At 39.0% G+C, this 22,263-nt stretch overlaps 1 protein-coding gene across 8 annotated transcripts in view; it reads left to right on the top strand.

Moving 5' to 3' along the window:
• The window catches only part of tbc1d1 (TBC1 (tre-2/USP6, BUB2, cdc16) domain family, member 1), a 37,038-nt gene that overhangs the window by 9,069 nt on the left and 5,706 nt on the right, over window positions 1-22,263 (top strand). For 6 of the 8 annotated variants that reach the window (XR_011036868.1, XR_011036867.1, XR_011036869.1 and 3 more), the window contains 18 exons: window positions 840-929; window positions 1,032-1,136; window positions 2,432-2,564; window positions 2,969-3,060; window positions 3,586-3,684; window positions 4,735-4,854; window positions 5,720-5,850; window positions 6,699-6,953; window positions 7,547-7,663; window positions 8,058-8,171; window positions 8,307-8,440; window positions 14,252-14,452; window positions 17,057-17,218; window positions 18,476-18,634; window positions 20,083-20,183; window positions 20,354-20,497; window positions 20,942-21,101; window positions 21,895-22,064. Coding sequence is in view for 3 of the 8 variants with exons in the window: in XM_068320886.1 (XP_068176987.1) it covers window positions 840-929; window positions 1,032-1,136; window positions 2,432-2,564; window positions 2,969-3,060; window positions 3,586-3,684; window positions 4,735-4,854; window positions 5,720-5,850; window positions 6,699-6,953; window positions 7,547-7,663; window positions 8,058-8,171; window positions 8,307-8,440; window positions 14,252-14,452; window positions 17,057-17,218; window positions 18,476-18,634; window positions 20,083-20,183; window positions 20,354-20,497; window positions 20,942-21,101; window positions 21,895-22,064 (2,487 nt within the window). In the remaining 5 variants the exon portion in view is untranslated. Of the gene's footprint in view, window positions 1-839; window positions 930-1,031; window positions 1,137-2,431; window positions 2,565-2,968; window positions 3,061-3,585; window positions 3,685-4,734; window positions 4,855-5,719; window positions 5,851-6,698; window positions 6,954-7,546; window positions 7,664-8,057; window positions 8,172-8,306; window positions 8,441-14,251; window positions 14,453-17,056; window positions 17,219-18,475; window positions 18,635-20,082; window positions 20,184-20,353; window positions 20,498-20,910; window positions 21,102-21,894; window positions 22,065-22,263 lie in introns of those variants that run through there. The other 2 variants (XR_011036870.1, XM_068320887.1) reach the window with 2 other exon arrangements.

Here is a 22,263-nt window from a genome sequence, read left to right as displayed (position 1 = left end):
CTGCATCCTCTTCTCTCACACCAACTACCTTCATGTCCTCTTTCACTACATCCATAAACCTCCTCTTTGGTCTTCCTCTAGGCCTCCTGCCTGGCAGTTCAAAACTCAGCATCCTTCTACCAATATATTCACTATCTCTCCTCTGGACATGTCCAAACCATCTCATACTGGACTCTCTGATTTTATCTCCAAAACCTCTGACATGTGCTGTGCCTCTGATGTACTCATTCCTGATCCTATCCTTCCTGGTCACTCCCAAAGACAACATCAGCATCCTAAAGATAACCTCAGCACCAGCATTTCATTATTAAGATCAGAAGGAGATAAAACAGAAAAGGTACAAATACACCAATACCCTCAGCAGATGCTGAGTAGAGCTGTCAAGTCTTATTTGACCTCAGTGACCTCCTGTAACAGTTTTTCTGTTTGCTGACACTGGCACAGGAAACCTCCATGACCTTCCTCTGTTTTTCAGTAAAGACACATTGTTGGCTGGGAAGATACATTCTGATGCTGCTGTGCGTAGTTGACAGAATATCCTTTAATAACCTTATAAGCTGATGACATCACATAAATTTTTGCAGTTTACACATTGATTTGTTGTCTGTGATTTTCTAAACCACGTTTTACATGCAATAGAGAAAGTAAAAGGCAACTTAATAGACAAAAGAAGTGTTCAACCAAAAATCACGCGCTACTCTACGGAAATAGTCTGCAGACAATATATTAACAATATTTATTTAAGGCTTTTTATTGTCAAAACAGCTCACAAGGTGGTGAATGCAACACAAATGCACACACACAAAAACACTTAGCAAGTCTGTTTTTTGTATTTTCAGGTTGGAAAATCCCAGATCTTCTTGGTTAGTCCAGATACTAAAAAAGTTGCCATAGAAAAAAGTTTCAAAGAAATCTCCTTCTGCTCACAGGTATGAAGCACTGTATTGTTTTCCGCATGGTTGTTGTCTTTAGCTTGTATGTAATTAGATAAGGTATCCTGAATCCTTAAAACATTTAATCTTTTTTTCCAGGGTATTCGTCACGTCGATCACTTTGGCTTCATTTGTAGAGAGACGACAGAAGGAGGGAGCTGCTGTTTTGTTTGCTACGTCTTCCAGTGCACAGATGAGTCACTGGTGAGAGATGAATAATGCAGACAGCATTTCGTAGAACAGTGCGAGAAATAAAGGGGCTTTTTTTTTTTTACGTGTGACATGTGATTCATGTTTTATGTCATTTAATTTTCTTCTGTCTAAAACAAACATTTAATCGAGGCGGCAGTGGCTCAGTGGTAGAGCGGGTGGTAGAGCGGGTCGTCCAATCTTCCAAGATGGACGGTTCGATTCCCGCTCCTGCCCAAATACACCCGTGTGAGCTGAGAGTGGGAGGTGTCAGCTCACCTCTGAAGCACTGCCGAGGCGCCCTTGAGCAAGGCACCGTGTGTGTGTGTGTGTGCGTGTGAGAGAGAGAAGCTCCTTCTTACATTGAAGATCTCATTGAACTGTGTCACCCTCCCAGGACTCTTCGCTCTGAGAAAGCAGGATTTTTGGTAACCCGTCAGGTCTTTAAGAGTAGACCAGGAGGCAGAATTAATAAAGTTATCCATCCATCCATTTTCCTCTGCGTTATCCGCCGCAGTGGGTCATGGGGAGCTGGAGCCTATCCCACCTGGCATAGACCATGAGGTGGGAGACACTCCGGGCACGACACCAGTGCGCCGCGGAGCCACACACCAAGACAGACAACCACACACACACACACTCACTCCTACGGGCAATTTGGGACCGGACAATTAACGTGAAGCGCATGTTTTTAGAGGTGGGAGGAAGCCGGAGAACCCAGAGAGTACCCACGCAGACACGGGGAGAACATGCAAACTCTTCACAGAGCGGGACTCGAGCCCGGACCCGCCATGTTGTGCGGCGACAGCGCTACCCACTGTACCGCTGTGCCAACTAAATCTTAAATATATCATTTCTGGACGTCTTGGTGGTACAGTGGGTAGTGCTGTAGCCTCACAGCAAGACGGTTCGAGTCCTGGTCTGTATTGAGTTTTGTATACTCTCCCCATGTCTGTGTGTTTTTTTCTTCCCCCCTCCAAAAACATGCAGCTTACGTAAATCAGTCAGTTCCAAATTGTCCAAAGGTGTGAGCGTGTTCATGAGTGATTGTTCATTTTTTGTGTGGTTCCCTGATGTGCTGGCACCAAATCTGGTGTGTCTCCCTGCCTCATGCCATTAAGTCCGCTGGGATGGGTTCCAGCTACCCTGTTTTACCCCGTTTTATTTGTTATAGTGGTGTCCTACAGTGGAATAGAGTGTAAACACTGCTGGAAGCTCACTGATATAAGCACAGACAGATTATTGAAAGGTTGTATGGTGATGAATCTGTGAATAAAAAAACCATAAGAACTGTTATTGTGCTTGTGTAGGTGGATGAGATTATGCTGACCTTGAAGCAGGCATTCTCAGTGGCGGCCGTGCAGCAAAATGCAAAGACCCAGGGCCAACAGTGTGACAGATGCCCTATGCATCAACTCCACAGCCTGTGTGAGAGAATAGATGGTAGGAAGCTCTTCTACTCTGGTCATTCTGTGCAAATCGCATAAGTATGTCTTCCTCAAACTTACATAAATTAAAGACTTTAATATTCAAACACCTTTGAGTTTTCTATTTTAAAACCAGAAAACACATCATATATGGAGGGCATCTCTTCATAGACACCAATGTTATTAAAACGTAGGGCATTGTGCACTACTTCTTCTTTCTTCTTTTCCTTTTGGCTTTTCCCCTGACGGGAAAAAGCCGAAAGGAAAACACCATGTGCTACTGACATGCACTACTGAACATGTATATTTAAATTCCCAGATCCAGATTATAATCAAGATTGTGAATAAGATTACAGTCATAACTTGTGCTTGGATTTTATAGTTTGTATAAAATTCTACCGAATGTTACATATTTTTCAGGTCTGCATCCATCAAAAACCAAGCTGGAGCTTCAGAAACATTTAGCCACTCTGGACAACCAAGAGCAAGCTTCGGTGTTTGAAAAGAGTACGGTATGTCTGATTGAAGAACTTGTAGAGCATTGTTTCATTTCCTTGAGACCGGACCATGAGCCCTCAAGCCCCCAGTCAGCTGGGATAGGCTCCAGCAGCCCGTGACCCGCTACTGCGGAAGAAGCTGGTTTGAGGATGAATGAATGAATGAATCACAGAGGAACGGCAAATTTTTCAGGTTGTTATTTTCAAATGATCCGAGGATGGGCCACCCGATTGTCTTTGAGAGGTGCTGTTTATCGTGGAATTTTAACAATATACTGTACAATATATAACAATGTATTCAGTACAGTCACATAATGTAATACAGCTGTGTCCCAGGTGAAGCTTACAGCTTGTAAAGCCTTTCCTACAAGTGCAGCTGTCAAGTACAGCTTTTCAATACAGAAATCTACAGTTACTGAGATTACTGAGGATTTCAAAGTCTAAAATTTGAACATTTTATGATGAACTGATGCTGTCTGATCTCTTTCTCTTTTTTGGCCGAGGTTGAAAAGGTAGTTAAAAAATATTTCTGTGTTTCAGAAGCCTAATCTCAAGAGTGATCAGGAAGAGAATGAATTGATGATGGCCTCTTTGAGGAATTTGTATGAGGAGAGACAAAAAAACCATCAGCACACTTTTGTAAGTATATTTTTGGTATGGGGCGGCACCGTGGCTAGCGTTATCGCCGCGGAGCAAGGCGGTTCTTGGTTTGTGTCCTGCTCTGTGTGGAGTTTGCATGTTCTCCCCGTGTTTTTGTGGGTTCTTTCCAGGTTGTCCTGCTTCCTCCCACCTCCAAAAACATGCACTTCAGGTTAATTGGCCTTTCCAAATTGCCCATGGGTATGAGTGTGTGCGTGTTTGTATGTGTCTCGGTGTGCCTGCATGGTGCACTGGCGTTGTGCCCGAAGTACCCCCCTCCTCACGCCCTCAGTCAGCTGGGATAAGCTCCAGCTCCCCGTGACCTGCCACAGCGGATGAAACGGTAGACAAAGAATGAATGAATGAATTTTTGGCATTTTGTAGATTTCCTTTGTTCTGGTTTGGCATAAAATCATAACCTGTTTATTCATCCATCCATCCATCATCTACCACTTATCCGGGACTGGGTTGCGGGGCAACAGTCTCAGGAGGGATCTCCCGTGTTCCAGGCATGTCCTACCGGGAGGAGACCTCGAGGAAGACCTAACCTGTTTAATTTCATGTAAACAGACTGAGCTGGTTAAGAGAGATGGTGGCATGGATCTAGTTAGCAGAAGCCACAGGATAGCTGAGTAGTTCAGTGTTACTGGCCAATGGCCCTTGGTGTTTTGTTATGATTACCTGAATTTAAAGTAAGCACACAATACACATTTATAGAACTCAGTCCACTGTCCACAAGAGAGCGCTTCGATCAGGGACATTTAAAAACAAATAATCACAGTTGTGCTTCTGGATTGCTGTGCAAAAACACTCCAATATGTGGACTCAGTGGTTACTGAGCCAAGTGTGTTTTCAAGTGCTATACTTCTGTGTTGCCCTTTTTTTCAAACCATGTCTTACATTTCATCCAAAGTGACAACAACACTTGTAGGAAGTAGTTCACCAATGAGTATTTCATACTTTTAAAGGTCATACCGTACTTCTGAGGATTTCTAAGTCACTCATGTTTTACTTTCCATCTCCTTCTTACTTTTTCTCTTGTTTACAAAGGTTTGCGAAGAGGCAGCCCGGGTTGAGGTACAGCAGCAGAGCAGCAGTCGGCAGCGGCTTGAACAGTTCAAGAGTCGAGCCAAGCGTTCTCTCACTGAGTCCCTAGAGGGGATTTGGAGGGTAACATTAATCTTGATTTACTGGTCTGAGGCTAAATACAGAACAAGCAAGTGGTAATTTTTTACCCTGCATAATATTTGGATACGATTAAACAGAGCATAGAGATGGAAGAAAACTGTTTTAAGCTTTTCATTGAGCTAAAAAGTGAGACTAATGATAGAAAGAATAAAGAGAGAATAAAAGATAGAGAGAATAAAAGGAAAAGGTGGAAAAATAAAACTTCACTCAACGACACTGAGCAGACACCCATAAAATGGCCAGACTTCTGATATGTTCACAAGCATATGAAGTTTGAAGTAACAAAATATCTTTACATAGCTTATAAGTGAATGAATTGCCTGCATGGCCGGCACATTGTGAAATTACAATGGCTATTCTGTATGTCTGTTTGTGTGCACACTGTAGAGCAAGAAAGAGGAAGTGCTCAGTATAGGAGATACACTCACATTGTAATGTTATTATTTCAGGGATATATAATGATGTAAAAATTGCGCAAGATTCATGTTCTGTGTTATTTGTATACAGACTCACAGCAAATCACACATTGAGAGATGATTCTTTAAAAAAAAGATAAAGTTGTGCACCTGGGTTTTACTTTCTTACATCTACAAATGGTGACTTAACTGGTGGAGATTTAACTGGTGGAGATGGTGGTATTTGAAAGGAATAAACTGATTTAACAGGAGAAACACAAGTACTTAAGAGGAGCTCAATTTTCTTCCCTTAGCTGTTGATTAATTATATGTCCATTTTGAAAATTGGAATTGGCATTTAAGTGATTTAGGTCCTTGATTAAATGTTGTCATTACATTTGGTTCAAAAATATTGAATGTACTGTATTCAATAATGGCATGTGTTTTTGCAGGGCAGCAGCAAGGCCCGAGCTCAGAGGGACAGCAGCTCTTCCCTGTTAACAGACAAAAACAGCCACAATCAGTCTCGTCTAGATGACCCCTTGTCTGACCACATCCAGCTGCAACCCACTAGTCCACTCAGGTAAGCACACCTAAATGCTCGCACCCTGACTTGTATCATAGGCTACGAAGGGATTTTGAGTTCAAAGGAATGCGAGTGAAGATGACAGCTACTTCTTTATCTTTACTGTCAAAAGCAGTCAAAATCAGTCCTACATTAGCTGCTGACAGTACAAAACAGGGCTGCATCCTTCATTTTTCATTCAATAGTTTTTGGAGATTAATCAGATCAGAAGCAAATGTGTGTTTTACTCACTGTTTACACATCAACCGCCAGTATGTGGTTCAGATTTGTTCTCACAGCTTCAGAATTATTCCGACACACCGAAGACACAGTATCAAGTGACATGAAAATGTGGTCATATTAGGGAAGGAGGGGAAGCAAAGCAACAAGCCAGAAATATGGTTGGGAGTCCAAGTGGACTTGTTTTTTCAAGACACAGGAGGGTTTTTAAAAATTTTACATTAAGGCTCAGAAACCAACAAGATCCAGTCAGGCCTCAATATGGCAGCCTCATGGGATGGGGCTCCTAAATTGAATTGAATCTATTGAATACTGTAGTAGAAATTTGGGACACAGCTGGTTTGTGTCTTCACAATTGAGATTGATCACTCCCTCAGCAACCTATATATGTAAAATTGTTTTATATTATTGAAAATATTCCATTCGAGCCATTTTTCTCCAAAACATTGGACAATGTGTTATCGTGTGTGTGTGTGTGTGTGTGTGTGTGTGTGTGTGTGTGTGTGTGTGTGTGTGTGTGTGTGTGTGTGTGTGTGTGTGTGTGTGTGTGTGTGTGTGTGTGTGTGTATATATATACATACGTATTGTATATACTCTTGCTTACATAATTTTCTCCTCATCTTCAGGGGCCACAACTCTGCAGGAGACCTGAAATGCCTCGATGGTTCTCTTTCTTTCCCTTCCTCTTCGTCACTCGGTGATGCTCCACTGCAAGGCTTACGTCGACGGGCCAACACATTCAGCCACCCTCCCACCCCGTCCTCCTCCGAGTGCTCACCTGTACTCACAAGAAATTATTCACCCCAGGACACTACTACAGCTACCAAGGCCAAACTTGTACGACACTACTCCGTCAGCACTGACACGCCACACCAGAGCAAGTAAGGAGTGGGTGTGTGATAGACAAAAAGTCAAGATAAGCAAGTAACCATTTCATTGTAGTCATGCTGATTTTTTTGTGAATCAGGAAATAATACAAGATTTGAACATTGCAAGATTTAAAATAAAAGCCTTTTTTAAATCAGAGATTCCACAACGCCCCCTAACCCTCACCCCCTTCTCCACCCACCTTTGTTACACTGTAAGCTCAAGTGTTTTAGTGGTGATGATCAGGATTAAGTCAATGACAGTAGTTTGTCACACAGATATATTCAGCAAGTAATACATATTATTTAACAAGGAATAAATTTACACAGGTAGACAAGTCAAATACAAACATATTGAATAAAAGGCATTTTACTCAATTTTATAGCTTTATTTTTAAACCAGGAAAGGACGACATGGACAGTTGATAACAGGGTTATTATCAAGGAGTTGTGATTCTACACTGTAAATTTCTAACTTTTCTCATTGACATTTTCTCAGCTGTACCTTCTATCTGCTGCATTTTCTAATGTTCTAATTTATTTAATGTTACAGATTTTACTTTTTTTTACTTTTTGCTCTTACCTCCTTTGTTTGCATCAACTCTCAGACGAGTTCCAATCGATTCCGCCTTTCCTCCTGCTCCTTTCTGCTCTTTGTTTCCTTCTCCTCTCCCTTCTCATCATCCTTCTTCAACTTCTTCTGGAGCCTGGCTCAATAAAAGAAGGTGAGAATCCTGCATCGGCTCTCTTCTCGATTCATTTAGTATGCCTTGCAGATTCTCTATTTTATATTAATGCACTGAGAATTGTTTTGATCTTTCCCTTGACTTTATTTTCTCGTCATTGTTTAAATCCCTGTTCAGAAAGAGAAATACTAAATTGCAATTTACAGCTTTAAATGTTTTTCAAGCTATGCCTCTTCAAAAGTTTACTGTAATTATTTTTTGAATGCAAGATGAATTCCCACTCTAACTTTGAAATGAAGCATTTTCCAATTACAATTTTTCTTGGCTCTAGACTACAGTCATCCTTTTATTTTTTTTTATTTTTATTTTTTATTGTTTGTGTTTTTACTTCATTTATTCCACATATCCATCCATACCCATATCTCCATCTCAGGCCTCTCAGTGGTCTACGTGCTCGTCTTCACTCCTCCTCCTCTGTTCCTAATTTTCTGAAATTTCAATTTCTGGCCCCTGTGCAAGAAAATGATTACCCTGAGCCAAAGCGAAGGTACACACAAAAAAATCCTATGTCCATGTGTCCATGTTAGCATTTCCAGCTTAGTTATAATTTGCATTACGATGTTTTACTCATCTTCTCCAATGTAACTGAGACGATGACCACAAACCCTTTAATGTTTTTCAGTGATGTAGCATCTCTCTTCACACCAAATGCAGCATGTGGCATAGGAGAAAATGCTCTATGCAACCACCGACACTCATGGCGGCAGCAAATCTTCCTACGAGTGGCGACACCACAGAAGAACACAGAAAGCAATGGTAAGCATGATTGTGTTTGTGTCCAGTGTTATGTCACATATATGAGAAAATCACCATCTTAAAATGTTTGACAATTTGTTCAAGACATGTCTTATGCTACATAATCAAAATGCACACAACATAGATTTGCAATGAACACAACGTCAAACAGACCACGGGCAAGATTTTGGTCATCTGAATGCGCTGTAGAGGAATGTTTTATAAGTTGCCTTAAGTTGTGAATTAATCAGAACAATTGCTCAAGTTTTGTGCCCGTCTTGTGATTACAATGCAATCATAGGAAATATTATCAAGATTATATGGAAAAAATTAACACTTACCTCATAATTGTGAACAATTATGTGTGTATATATGTATGTATATATGTATATATAAAAGGAGGTGAAAAAGCTTAAAAGGCACAAAGTAGTTAAGCATAGCTCATCTGAAAAACAGGCTACATCATCATCGTCATCAATCTCATCAATATTCATTCATTCATTGATTTTCTACCACTTTATCCACTGCGGTAGGTGTGATCACAATGCAATCATAGCAAATTTTAATCAAGAGGAAGTGCAAATTAATTACACATACAATACTTTGAATGGGGAGCCACAATTACTTCTCCTCCACCCTTTTCACTGCCTTGTCACCACACTGGACGCTGCCCCCGACCCCTCCTGAGATACTAGGTGTAGTAATACTTACGTAACGTCTTACTTAACCATATAACTACATTTGGCCAATATGGTGCCCGCGATTAAATTGTGAAATTCCAATTAATTAACATGATGGATGGCATTTGGGTTAAAATTTGTATGTTCAGTTTTTAGTTGTCCCAGCCAGATGTCTTTCCTAATTACTCTTCATTGTTTTTTTTTGCCAACATATGTTTCTGTGTAAGGGGTAAAAAAAAATTCTGACATTTGCTAAAGTAAGTAATTAAGTCATTAATGGCCACAATTTGTGGAAAGTTTTAAAGGGGAAGTCAATGTAGAAAAACTTTGAAAATTGTCGGTGTAAACTTAACATACCAGAGGAATTTGTTTGGATGAAGCAAAAGGAAGTTTAAGCTTTTTGAAAAAGATATTCTTGACAGATCTGATTAGGGTAGAGATGCAATCTTTTTTTAACCATAACTACAGTGAATTTAATATTTTATCAGAGAATTTATCAGCTTTACTTTAGACAGCTCAAATGTCTTGAGTTATGCGACATACTGATTATGTAGCACAACACAGAATATTATCTTAGGTTGGATTCTGTTGATGTGTCAGAAATTTGAAGTAATCAATGATGATGATAAAAGTGTGGTACTGTATTCAGGACACCTGGACATACAAGTGTAGTGTCTTGCATTGTTTGAAATGTTACAGTTGAAAAATCAGACACCTACTTGTTTCTGTGTCTTGCTTTGCGAACATGGAAATCAGGTTTGTGCCTGCGGGTAAAGAGATCCTGAGAGATCCTAGATAATTTTTTGTCCCATGTTTATGACAGAACAAGAGATGACAGTTGAGATAGTCGCGTTGGTAACACTGGGATTCTATTGTGAGATCTGTAAGAACATACTGTACAAAGTAACAATAAACCTAAATGAATCAAATATGCATGTACATGAGCTTATATAAAGTGTGTTCTTACACACTAACTATAAATTGAAAAATGTAAGAAGCATTTTATTGCATGTTATTAAATCAGTGTACAGAAGAGTTGTTTTTTTCTTGTAAGACTTCGAATCACAATGCAGAGTTGGTTGATAATATTGGTTGAACGTGTACATTGAATAATAAATTATTTTGATTAAAAATATTATTTGAACTATAAAATGTTATAAAGTTGTAAGAAATGCCATCTGCAATTTCGGGTTTCCAGAGTGACACGTTCAAATAATTTGTTTTAACAACCATCTAAACTCTTAAGATGTTGTGTCGGTGTTGAGGCTTGACAAGTGACTCATTCTGTATTTGTTTGGCTTGTATTACGGCTGTTATGAATGTGTCCTATGTTGTCACTTTACATTATTTTTTGTCAGTAAGGAACATCTGATCAAGAAGTGTGACGTACAATATTTCTAGATGAATAGCTGAAACTACTTAAATCCATGTATTGTGCATACAGTAAATGTATTTTTCTTGATGTATATAAAAGAACTAAGATATTAATACAGCTTTGTAAAGAATCAAAAACAGTTTTTCCATTACTTGAAAAGTGTGTTTCGAACACTTGGAAGTAATCCAAGGTTTAGTCAAAGTGATCTTGTTAGGCAAAGAGAACAAAAAAAATGTGTCGAAACTACTTCATACAAAGGACTAATGTAAACTCTGTTCAAGTGCCATCAACTAGGGAATTTATGAAAATATACTAAAACATAAATAAAAATGCCCTCAGACCCTTGATGGTTTACTTGAAAACACCAGCATTAATGGGGGGTTTTCTGCTACAATTTCAGTTCACACCTGTTTCATTCCTTTTGAGTTGTGACTTTATCTATGGAAATAACAAACACAGTATAAGTAAATTATTAACCGCTACATTCTGTAAATAAATGACACTTTAAAAGACAACTGCACAATTTAGAGTAAGGTCTTCCAGAGTACAATAACAAAAGTTAACCTTTGGAAGACTCATTAGCAAAGACGAGGAGTTAGGTATAACACCTAACTAAAAGAGATTGGCAGTCATTTTGGTGACAGCAGAAATAAAGAAGCCTTTTGGATGAGAGTTGAAGTCCGGTTGACTTTATTCAACACAGAGATCTGTATCTGTTGTTGTATAACCACCAGAGGGTGACAAAGTCTAAATTTCCCATGTTCTCAACAGCCGTATTTGATTTCTATGTGGTACATGTTTGTCAGATGTCACTCTTTAATGCAATTTGTGACGGAAATTTCTACAGACCACTCTGGATTATATATTAGATGCAAAGGAAACGTTGGGCAAATATAACTTTTTTTTCAGTGTCCCTCTGAGTATGTTGCTCATGGTGAATTAGTGCGGTTTAGGCTCAACATTAAGATTCTTTTTGAGATGAAATAGGTGAAAATATATTTATCCTAATCTGTTTTCAAATCAAAAGTGTATTTTGACAGTCTACTGCTTTGAAACAAAAGTGGAACGGTGCAGTGGCTTTATAAGGTCAGTGCCAAGTTGGATAGAGTTAGGTGTGTATTTATGCATGTGCTTACATACTGTATATGAGGTTATGGGTGTGCTGAATGATTACTTGCGTGAATGTAAGTGTTTGTGTGCGCTTACTGGACTGGTCTCAAGGTCATGTTGACAGTTCACACAATGACACCGCCACCAACCTTATTGACCCACTTTGGATGCTTGGGTGTGTATATGTGTGCATGCATTGTAGACTTGTTTCTGGACAGGTTGGAGTATTTACTGAGGGAGCGGGTCATGTCAGTTTGTTCAGTCGTATGACGCGTATGAATATTTTATACCTGAAGGGTAACCCGTCAGCAATGTTTTGCTGAGACAGTGTAGTAGTCTGAGTTAGTCAAACAAAGACAAAACTCAGTTAACATAGTATGTGTGTCTGTGTCTTCAGTCATTCATTCATCTTCAAACCTGCTTCTTCCGCTGTTGCGGATCGTGAGGTCCTCAAGCTTATCCCAGCTGAATGGGGGACTGAGGCAAGGTACACTCTGGGCGCAACGCCAGTGCACCGCAGAGCCACATTTAGACACAGACAAAAAAGCACGCACACATTCACACTTAAGGGCAATTTTTTAAAAGCTCAATCCACCTGAAGCGCATGTTTTTGGAGGTGGGAGGAAGCTGGAGACACGGGGAGAACATGCAAATTCCACACAGAGCGGGACTTGAAACGGGAACTGCCTTGCTCTCTGGCAACATCGATACCCAATGCGCCACCGTACAGCCCTCTGTGTCTTCATGTTTCCTTTAACTCCAGATGTTTGGTTAGTGAGTCTCCTGGTTTCAGTTCTTCTTGAAAAGCCTCCCTGACGCATAATTCCGTTGTTATCACGTGTGTACATGTGTTATCACATGTGTACCTGACAACGGAGTCACGTCGTTATCAAGTGTGTACGTGATAACGACTTGACATCATTATCATGTGAGATGTAAGTTGGAAAACGACGTAATCAGGGAAGAGAAAAATCCATTGATGGAATAAACTTGGTCATTCAGTGTATTCAGGTAGTCAGCTGACCTTTGAACATATACCGTTTCTGAACCTAGAGCAGACCTGACCGGGCATATTCCAAGATGGAATCATCTGTCAGATTATTTTCATACATGGATTGGCAACCACTGAGTCCAGACCTTAACCCCATTGAGAATCTTTGGGAAGTGCTGGAGGAGGCTTTGCCCAGCGGTCAGATCCCACCATCATCAATGCAAGATCTTGATGAAAAAAACAATACCTCACTGGATGCTATATTTTATCGAAAACAATGTCAGAGGGAATGCATGCTCTAATCAAAGCTGAAGGCAGACCAACAAAATGTGAGAGTTTGAATTTTTTTTGGTGGCGACTTTTTCACTGCCAGGCAGTGTATTATGTGCTTTTAATGTTTTACTATTGGTTTTATAATTCCAGTATTTGTAGCGGACAAACGAAAGTGGAGTAAAATGATGTCAACTTAAATTATTATTTTTTTGTGTATTTTTTTTGAAAACCAACGAATAATCAAGAATGATGTAACCTGTGTATGGGTTTTGTCTTAGTAATTTATTCAGTTTTTCTCTTAAATTGTTTTACATGCTGAAACACAGTGCATGTGTACCAAATGTTTGCTAATTGATATATATTTAAAACACTTTAAACACAGTGATAACAATGATATAGGTACTCAATAAACTGTATTTATTGTGCATTACCACAACAAAACCAACTGTAAGATCTTACAGAAAATAAAAGAAACTTCCACATGAAACATTATATCAAAATACACAAGCGTAGTACAGTCACATAAGTGATAACTCGGTTGCTTTGTGCAAAGTTCACACTGAGCACATCACAAATAGTGTAATGTATGTAATGTAGTGTGCACGACTTACTGCTGAATTTGATCTTAGTTGGCATAGCGAAAAAAAATTGTGATGACATCATGGTATAGAAATGTTCTCAGTAGGCCCATTTATTGAGAGTTTCATACAATTTCTCAAGTGTTCTGCGTGCAGCCTGCTCCTGAGATCAGTGCACACATACCAAAATATGCTTTTGTTGAGTAAATCCTTCAGTTTACAGATAGATTAATCATACTAAAAGCATTGTATTATTTTTAACAATAATACAATGAATAGAAAGGTAACGTTAATTGGCTACCGATAAATTCTAGAATAAAATTCAAGATCCTTAAGATCACAAAGACCTGACTTCTGGAAGAATGTTCTTTGGACAGATGAGTCTAAAATTTAATTATTTGGATACCAGTGCGGAAGACATATTTGGCGTAAACCAAATACAGCATTCCAAGAAAAAAACCTCATACCGACTATGAAGCATGGAGGTGGCAGTGTCATGGTTTGGGGATGCTTTGCTCTACCTGGCGAGCTCACCATCATACAATCAACCATGAGGAATATGTGAAACCATCTGTAAAAACTTTAAAGCTGAAGTGGAGCTTGACCCAAAGCATACCAGCAAATCCACCAATCAGTGGTGAAAAACTAAAAAGTGGAGAGTCCTCGAATGGTCAAGTCAAAGCCTGGAACTTGTGACAATGATTATTCAATGGAGTGTCGTAACTTTTTTCACACGACTGTGTGTGTGTGTGCGCATTATAAATTATATATATATATATATATATATTTATAACATTTTTATTTTTTTTAAAATGTATTTTTCAGAGCAGAGAAATCCATGTCTGGAAGGGGTTGGAGTCTGTGTTGGCCAGATGAGAGCTGGACGAAGTGGGGACTTGTCCATTGCAGTGTTACCTCAAGAAAGGAAGAAGAGGAACAAAGAGGAGCTGAAGGAGCTCTGGAGGAAAGCTATCATGCAGCAGATCCTGCTACAAAGGATGGAGAGGGAGAACCAGAAACTACAGGGTGAGTTAGGTGGATGAAGGATCATTGGAACACAGGGGAACTTGCAACTTTTTCTTGCATATTATTTTATCAGTTCATTAATTATATTTATATTTACACTATTAAGTTCGCTGTGTTTGCCCCACCGATGATGTGATGTTCAATTAAAATAGTTGTTATTACTTCCTGGTACTACAAAGTTTAATGGAATTTTTGGTCTCGGCATGACATCATGGACAATGTGTCATTTTGCAGCAATGACATCATTCACAGTGATGCTTTTGAATTACATGATGAGTGGGGTTTCCATCTCTGGCAACATACAAACACAGTGAGGTCCATACAGTCAGGTTAGTTGAGCATTCGAACACCTTTATTGTTGAAATAATGAAGACTTACTACAGATCAACATGTTGTATAATATATATTTTTGTGTGGGTGCTTGTGTGTGTGTTCGTGTTCCTATTGGCTTGTATATTTTGGGTGTGCCAAGTGCACTGTCTCTTTGCTGACCTAGTTGGCACGCATCAACACACACCTAGTTATGTGCCACACCTAACTACCTGCATGATAAACAAAGCGTTACTTCACACACAATACTTCATCTGTCATTCAGGTACAAATAACAGCCAATATAGTAAGAATATGGGTTAATTATGTTACAAAAACAAGTTGAGGCAATAACCTCAATCTGTTTAAACACGCTCTCACACACACACACACACACACACACACACACACACCATCAGTGTGTCGTGGTTTTTTGGGCAATATTTGGAAAAATTGTATTCTATTCTTTTGGGGGTTTTTTTACTGGGTGGAGATCAAGTCCCACCCTCTATTCTTTGTGTGTCTGACTGATGCTTATTTTATTCCATCTTAAAAATTGAGTGTGTGTTTTATCTTTGGGGCAACCTGCCTTGTTTGTTATAATAACTGCCTTGCCATAACTGCACTGACAGAAAGCTGAGAATCAGGAGTTCGGGAAAGGTTGGAGAGGGGAGAGACTGAGCCTTGTTGGCTGGGCTTCATCTAATTAATGAGTTCTGATGGACTAATCTCTCTGTTTCTGACAGCTGATAAAATGAATGACAAAGCAAAGGACTGTTATTTTGCATAGGACAGCGATGACTCCTCCTTTTATCTATTACCTAATTCACATTCCAGGACACTTATTAAAAAATTCCATGCCTCTGATGTTTCCAGTGGACTTTGTTCCGAGTTATTTTGTTTTATGCAAAGCAGTACAACACTAGTATCATTATAAATGAATCATAATTTGGCTGAACACAATTTCCTGGAAGGTGTCAATTCAGGTTGTAGCAGGAAGAGGCTGTTGTCTTTTACTGTATGGTGATAATAATGTCATTCTCTCCAGCCCTGCCAAGGTGCAGTTGATCACTGGGTGCACACCAAATGAGCAGAAAGGGTGTGGAAGTCCAAGTGAAAGCAGGGAGAGTGGTTGATTGATGAGACAAATGTGGCATTGAATGAGAAAGAGGAAATCAGTTAGAATTTGGCAGAAAAGAGAAAAAATAGAGGGCGGAGTTACAAGATTTTGGGGAGAGGAAAGGAAGAGTGTTGTTAAAAAAGGAACAGTTGAGGGAGGGTTTGGGGTGTGCTCTCACCTCTTTGGTCACGGGTGTCAACATGTTGCAAAGTTTTTATGTGTCATGTTTAGCTGTTATGCTATGGGTTATTTTTAATACAATATTGATTCCCGTAGAGAATTTTTTTTCCACTCTTATAAATCCAAACACACACACACACACACACACACACACACACACACACACACACACACACACACACACACGGGATCTGTAAGCCTGCAAATTCAGAATGACAGTAGAGCTGCGGTCAGCCACAAACGCCCAACGAGTAACTTGTGTGCACCTCAGCAATATTCAGGAGTCAAACCAGCATCTCTTCCAGTTCCCATTCCTACTTTTTGGTCCATGCCGGTCTTGAACCGGCCACTCTCGGATCCCCAAGCCAAGACCTTGTGGACTAAGCTACTGTCGCCCCTTTACACAAAACAAATAAAGCCTTAGTTCATTAGAATTTGGTATTATGTGGAACAGTGTATTAACTTGTAAGTGGATTGTCCTGGCTCACATCCTCAGCCCTACCAAGCTTTAAGGTTGATTCTTGACCTGCCTTTCTGCCTGCAACTTCAGTTCTGTGGTTCACTCTGTAGCTTACAATACCTGCTCGGCACCAAACTGAAGAAAGACACAGTGTGAGAGAAGCTGGCAAACATAGTGGAGCAAGTAGTGGCTAATTAGATGGTTAATGTAACATTACTGCATGAAGGTGCATTAATTCTGTAGTTGAAGCCAAATGCATGTTGACATTGCAAAAAACCCCAAAACACAAAATATGAAGGACTTGTTTTAAAAAGTGAACAGCACCCTGACACCTGGGAAGGTGGGCTTTAGTAGCAAACACAAACAGAGTAGAGGTGTATACTGTTGAAATAGGGGCACCACAGCTCCACTTAAAAAACACATACCACAAGAACCAGACAATGGATGACTGAGTTTTTACTTACTATAATAGTCAGTGTTGTTATGACCATACTGTCATTATTGACCTGAACTCCCTGTGTTTTTATTTTTATAGCCTCAGAGAGCAATCTGCAGAACAAACGTCTGAAGCTGGACTATGAGGAAATTACTCCATGTCTGAAGGACGTTACTCTGGTCTGGGAGAAGATGCTGGGAACACCTGGGAGGGCAAAAGTCAAATTTGACGCAGAGACCATACATGCAGCTGTTGCCCACGGTACAAGCTCTACAAATACCTTTATTTTATTTTTTTTTGTCTTTTGAAGGTAAAATATTATCAAATATTGACCAAAGAGTAATGTACAAAGTTCCAAAACTATTACCAACTACTATTGTTGGTAAGTTGAATTGTTCCTAAATTGTTATTTGTTCATTTTCAATCTATAAACATCATTTATATGCCGTTATTACTGTAAATACGAAAGCATTTATTTTACTCTGGTTTTTTTCCATTAAGTTAAGTTTTTCAGTTAACTTGACCAATAGTTAACATCAAATAGCAAAACAGTCAGATTTCAGAGCATCAGTTAATGCTTCTGGGCAGAAACCTGAACTGAAAACATTGGTTTCACATCATTTACACTCTACAGAGAGACAAGAAATAAAACAGCACGTAATAAAATATAGGTGCAGGTCTTTTTGAATTAAGTAATTCTCGATTATTTGTTTGTTTAAAAAACAAGGAAAAATAATAATCAGGTTTACATCATTTCACCCAACTTAATGTCTGTCCACCACAAATACTGGACTCTTAAAAATCAGTAGAAAACAGTTTAAGCCATATTATATTATGTTACTGTACGATCGATAAGAATAAAATCATATAACCATATTAAAATACATATTTATTGTTCCAATATCCACCATAAAGCATCACTCGTGATTCAAGTGATTGTTTTGGAATTCAGATTATTTTACGGTAAACTTTTGCTCCTAATAATTCAGTCTTTGGAACAATAAAATAATTTCCTGTACAGGGGATTAATAATGGAATCTTTAATCGTTTTAAGAAGAAAACACTTCACGGAACTCTCGACCAGTTTTTAAGCGCATCCACAGCCAATTTGTCAAGTCAAGTTTATTTATAAAGCACTGAATCACACCAGTGGTTCACATACTTTGCTTACATACAAAATCAATGCGAAAGACCAGAACAAGAAATTGCTCATCTCCTGAGATGAGAAATCCCAACTTGATTGACACTCTGCTGGCTTCAGTTGCTTACCACTCAATGCTGATTGTCCACATTAATCCTTTCAGTGGCTGCTATTATAGGCAACAATAAAACAGCCACTCGCCAGTGACAAAAGGCCAGGTGCTCCAAAAAACTCAATCTACACATCGAGCGACAGTGACAGTACGAGAGTAAAAAAATCCTGAAAAGCACCAAGCTTGAACGCAGCACAACATGTATCACCTCTGCAACCGCCCACGCCACTCAACCCTTACCCTTGTCTTTTCTCATCTCCTTCAGGAGTCCCACGACAGCATCGAGGTGAAATCTGGAAGCTTCTGTCTGAGCAGTACCTACTCAAACAGACTGTCCCCTCCCGACCCCCAACCAGTCACACTCCATACAAAGAACTGCTGAAACAACTCACCACACATCAACATGCTATCCTCATAGATCTGGGTAAGCGTCACACACACACAAAACATTTTTGGAGGGATTTATGATGTGTTTGAACATGAAGCTGTAATGTTCATTGTACTCTCAGTCTATGACATGTATGCAATGTGTTGATGCACTGTATATAAGTCAATATTGTATGTTTGAGTGAAAGGGTGACCTTTGAAAACGTCAACCATTCATATAAGCTATTCAACATTTAATGCATGTACTTTTGATCCACACATTCATCATAGCAGTTTACAGCAGGCTCAGGACTCAACAAAAGATGAGTGGCAACCAGTCATAGAATCAGGCTAAGTGAGTCAGAGAAAACTTAAAGTAGCCAGTCCTGGGCAAGAGGTGGAGAACAGTTCATCATAGCACCACATAAAGAAAATAATTAATAGTAACGTTCATGGCTCTGAATAATTCAAAGACACTAACTTACCTGTAACGCAGTGTTTGGAAACTATAATTGAAATTAATATTTTTGTCAGTATTCAATCAATTTTTTAAAGCTGCAGTTACATGAAAATTAGATAATAATTAGAGGCTTGAATGAACTGCTGACGTATTGGTATCAGTGTTTACGTATATATACATAAACATATTTATATATATATGCGTAAATATATATGTCTTTCTATCTTATCCAGTTCCCGAGTGTACAAAAGTAGAAATTTGACCTTGACCTAGTTTTCTCAAGGTCATCATCTCATTTTCATCCCCTTTGCTGCCTGAGTAATGCGCTTTTTGTTTCATCTTTCTATCTGTAACGGTTGCAAAGATATTTGGTGGACTGACAGTCGAACACACAAACTCTGAAAATTACAATACATCATCGCTTTGAAGCAGGATGTAACAAGGGGTTGTCAATTGCAACACACTCATTCCATACATTCAGCTCAGAACAGAGCAGAACAAGTGAGTGCAGACAATTTGTTTTCATCTGCTTGTTATGCTTTTTAAGATTCTCTTTTTGTTTTGTTTTTTGTTTTTTTATATACAACAATGAAACTTTTCAAAAGTAATGGAAGTAATCAAATTTCATTACTTTTAAGAAATGTTTATATAATGGGTAGAGTGAATACGTCGCCAATGCTCACCAGTCCTTTTCAATGTTATTTCAATGGCTACCAGCCATTTTCAGAGGAGAGTTCCCCGCACTGCCGGTGGTTTTGGAGCACTTTTTTCACCTAATTCTTAACCCTAATTCTGACCCTGACCCTGACCGATCTTTCAAGAACCACAGAATATTGTGTTCTATGACTATGTAAACACCAAAAGAAGGAGTTGAATCTCTACTTTTATCAGGAAAAAATGTTTTTTTCTACATTTTTCCCTTCTTTAATAATCTATAGTAGAATATTGACTGATTTCACCAAAAACACCAGTTTTTGACAAAAAGCTGAGAAAATAAGCTTATTGTGACAAGCCGTGTCAGATGCCTATTTTTTTTAATGTCTTAGGTCGTACTTTTCCCACTCATCCATATTTCCAAACCCAGCTGGGAGCAGGACAGCTGTCCCTGTATAATCTACTGAAGGCCTATTCACTGCTGGACCCTGAGGTATCATTTAATTCTTTGCTTTATTTTTCAATTTCTTGCTATTTCGCTCTTTGTGGTGTTTTTCTCATTTTCAGTTAATGAAATAAATACAATAGTCAACTTTCTTCTTGGCTCTTTTAAACACTGCTTTGTCTGTGTAGACATCAAGGTTGACATTTTTATTATTGTAGGTGGGCTACTGTCAGGGCCTGTCCTTCATTGCTGGAGTGCTGCTATTACACATGGGAGAAGAGGATGCCTTCAACATGCTGAAATTTCTGATGTATGAAATGGGGCTCCGCAAACAATACAGGCCTGATATGATTATCCTGCAGGTACAAAACACACACACACACACACACATTGTAACTTTTGTATTAACCTCATTTGTCATTTTTAGTGGATGAGTTGGTTTGGTTCAGATATGATAATAGTTCCCTGATTTATATGAAAATTTTGCATGATTAGTGTTTTGTCCATTCAATTTCTTTCAGAAAATGCATTTATAAAGCATGGACTTCAAAACAGTATACTCTCAAACACTTAAGCACTGCAGCCCTGCAATGTACATAATCAGGATCTATCATGCTCGTATTCTATTCCCATTGTTATGGTATTTTAATTACTGTAATTGTTTTGCTTTCTAATATAGGTTGGGTTTTTTTTTCAAGGTTGCCTGATGATTGTATTTCAGTGGTCAATATGATAATTCTCTGTAACAGGAACAACAAATTAACCAACATACCAGAAAGTAATTTCTGGTATGTTATCCCTGTCAGATTCAGATGTACCAGCTATCACGGCTGCTCCACGACTACCACCGCGATCTTTACACCCACCTTGAGCAGCAGGAGATCGGGCCGAGCTTATATGCCACTCCCTGGTTTCTCACTACCTTTGCCTCACACTTTCCTCTTGGCTTTGTTGCCAGAGTTTTTGGTAAGCTTTGATATTTCCAATGTATTTATTCTTATTTAATTTGTTCATGGGAGTTAGCAGTTTAGAAGCAAGAAACAGTGAAACTGGGTGCTCTCAAAGAGCTAATGAAATTCTCTCCATTTTCTGCATTGGATCCTGACTGGATTAAGATTTTTTTAAAAAGTTTTATAAATAAAATAAAAATTTTTTTAAAGCAAAACAAGTGTCACTTAAGTTTGGAATTTTGTTCAATGAGTGTGACATTAAAGAATAAACAAGTTTTATGACTATTAAAAAAATATTTTCTTTCAAACATACAGACTAGTTTCACTGGTTTCTTATGCTCAAGCATTAGTGTTGTGCATGTGTGTGCTTGCCTATACGTGTGTACGTTTACATGGCATCATCATGGCGCTGTGAAATCATTGATTTCATACACTGTGTGAGGCTCCAAACCTTCTCTCCCTTTCCTTTACCTATTACCCTAACCCATCTCCCGACCTATTCTGATGTATTCTAAGCAAACAAACACACACACACACACACACACACACACACACACACACACACACACACACATGCCGGCTACACTTCTCCTTATTCACTCTGGTCTATATTTACGTTTGCTTAAATCTTTTTTACTGACATCATAGCATTCATCGGCCTTTTACATTACGTCACCATGCAAATCTGAACTGTAAAGCATCTGTCTTCACATCACATAAAGGGGGAGCACCCTTTTCCAGCCATCTGTCTTATTGTTTTCTAGATTTCTGTCTTTTGTAACCTCTGGCTTCTCGTTGTCCTTTGTCAGATATGTTGTTTCTGCAGGGGTCAGAAGTCATCTTCAAGGTGGCCTTGAGTCTCCTCGGAAGCCACAAGCCTCTGATCCTGCAGCACGAGAGCCTGGAGTCAATTGTGGATTTCATCAAGACCGCACTGCCTAAGTTGGGTCTAGTGCAGATGGAGAAAACTATCAATCAGGTAACAACATTGTACTTTTAATCACTATACTGCCTAAATGGTATACAATACAATGTGGATCACACCTTCTCGTAAATTTCAGGATTATAATAATGTGTTTGAAACATTGTGTGTCATATTCTGGGAAAACAAGATTTTTTTAATACAGTTCATTTCAAAACAGTAAGGCTGTAATTATTATATTTCTCTTATTGTCAAA

This window comes from Antennarius striatus, chromosome 8 (genome assembly GCF_040054535.1).
Source record: "Antennarius striatus isolate MH-2024 chromosome 8, ASM4005453v1, whole genome shotgun sequence".
NCBI lineage: Eukaryota > Metazoa > Chordata > Actinopteri > Lophiiformes > Antennariidae > Antennarius > Antennarius striatus.
Note: the sequence above shows the minus strand (reverse complement) of the source record. Positions and strands in the feature narration are given on the sequence as shown.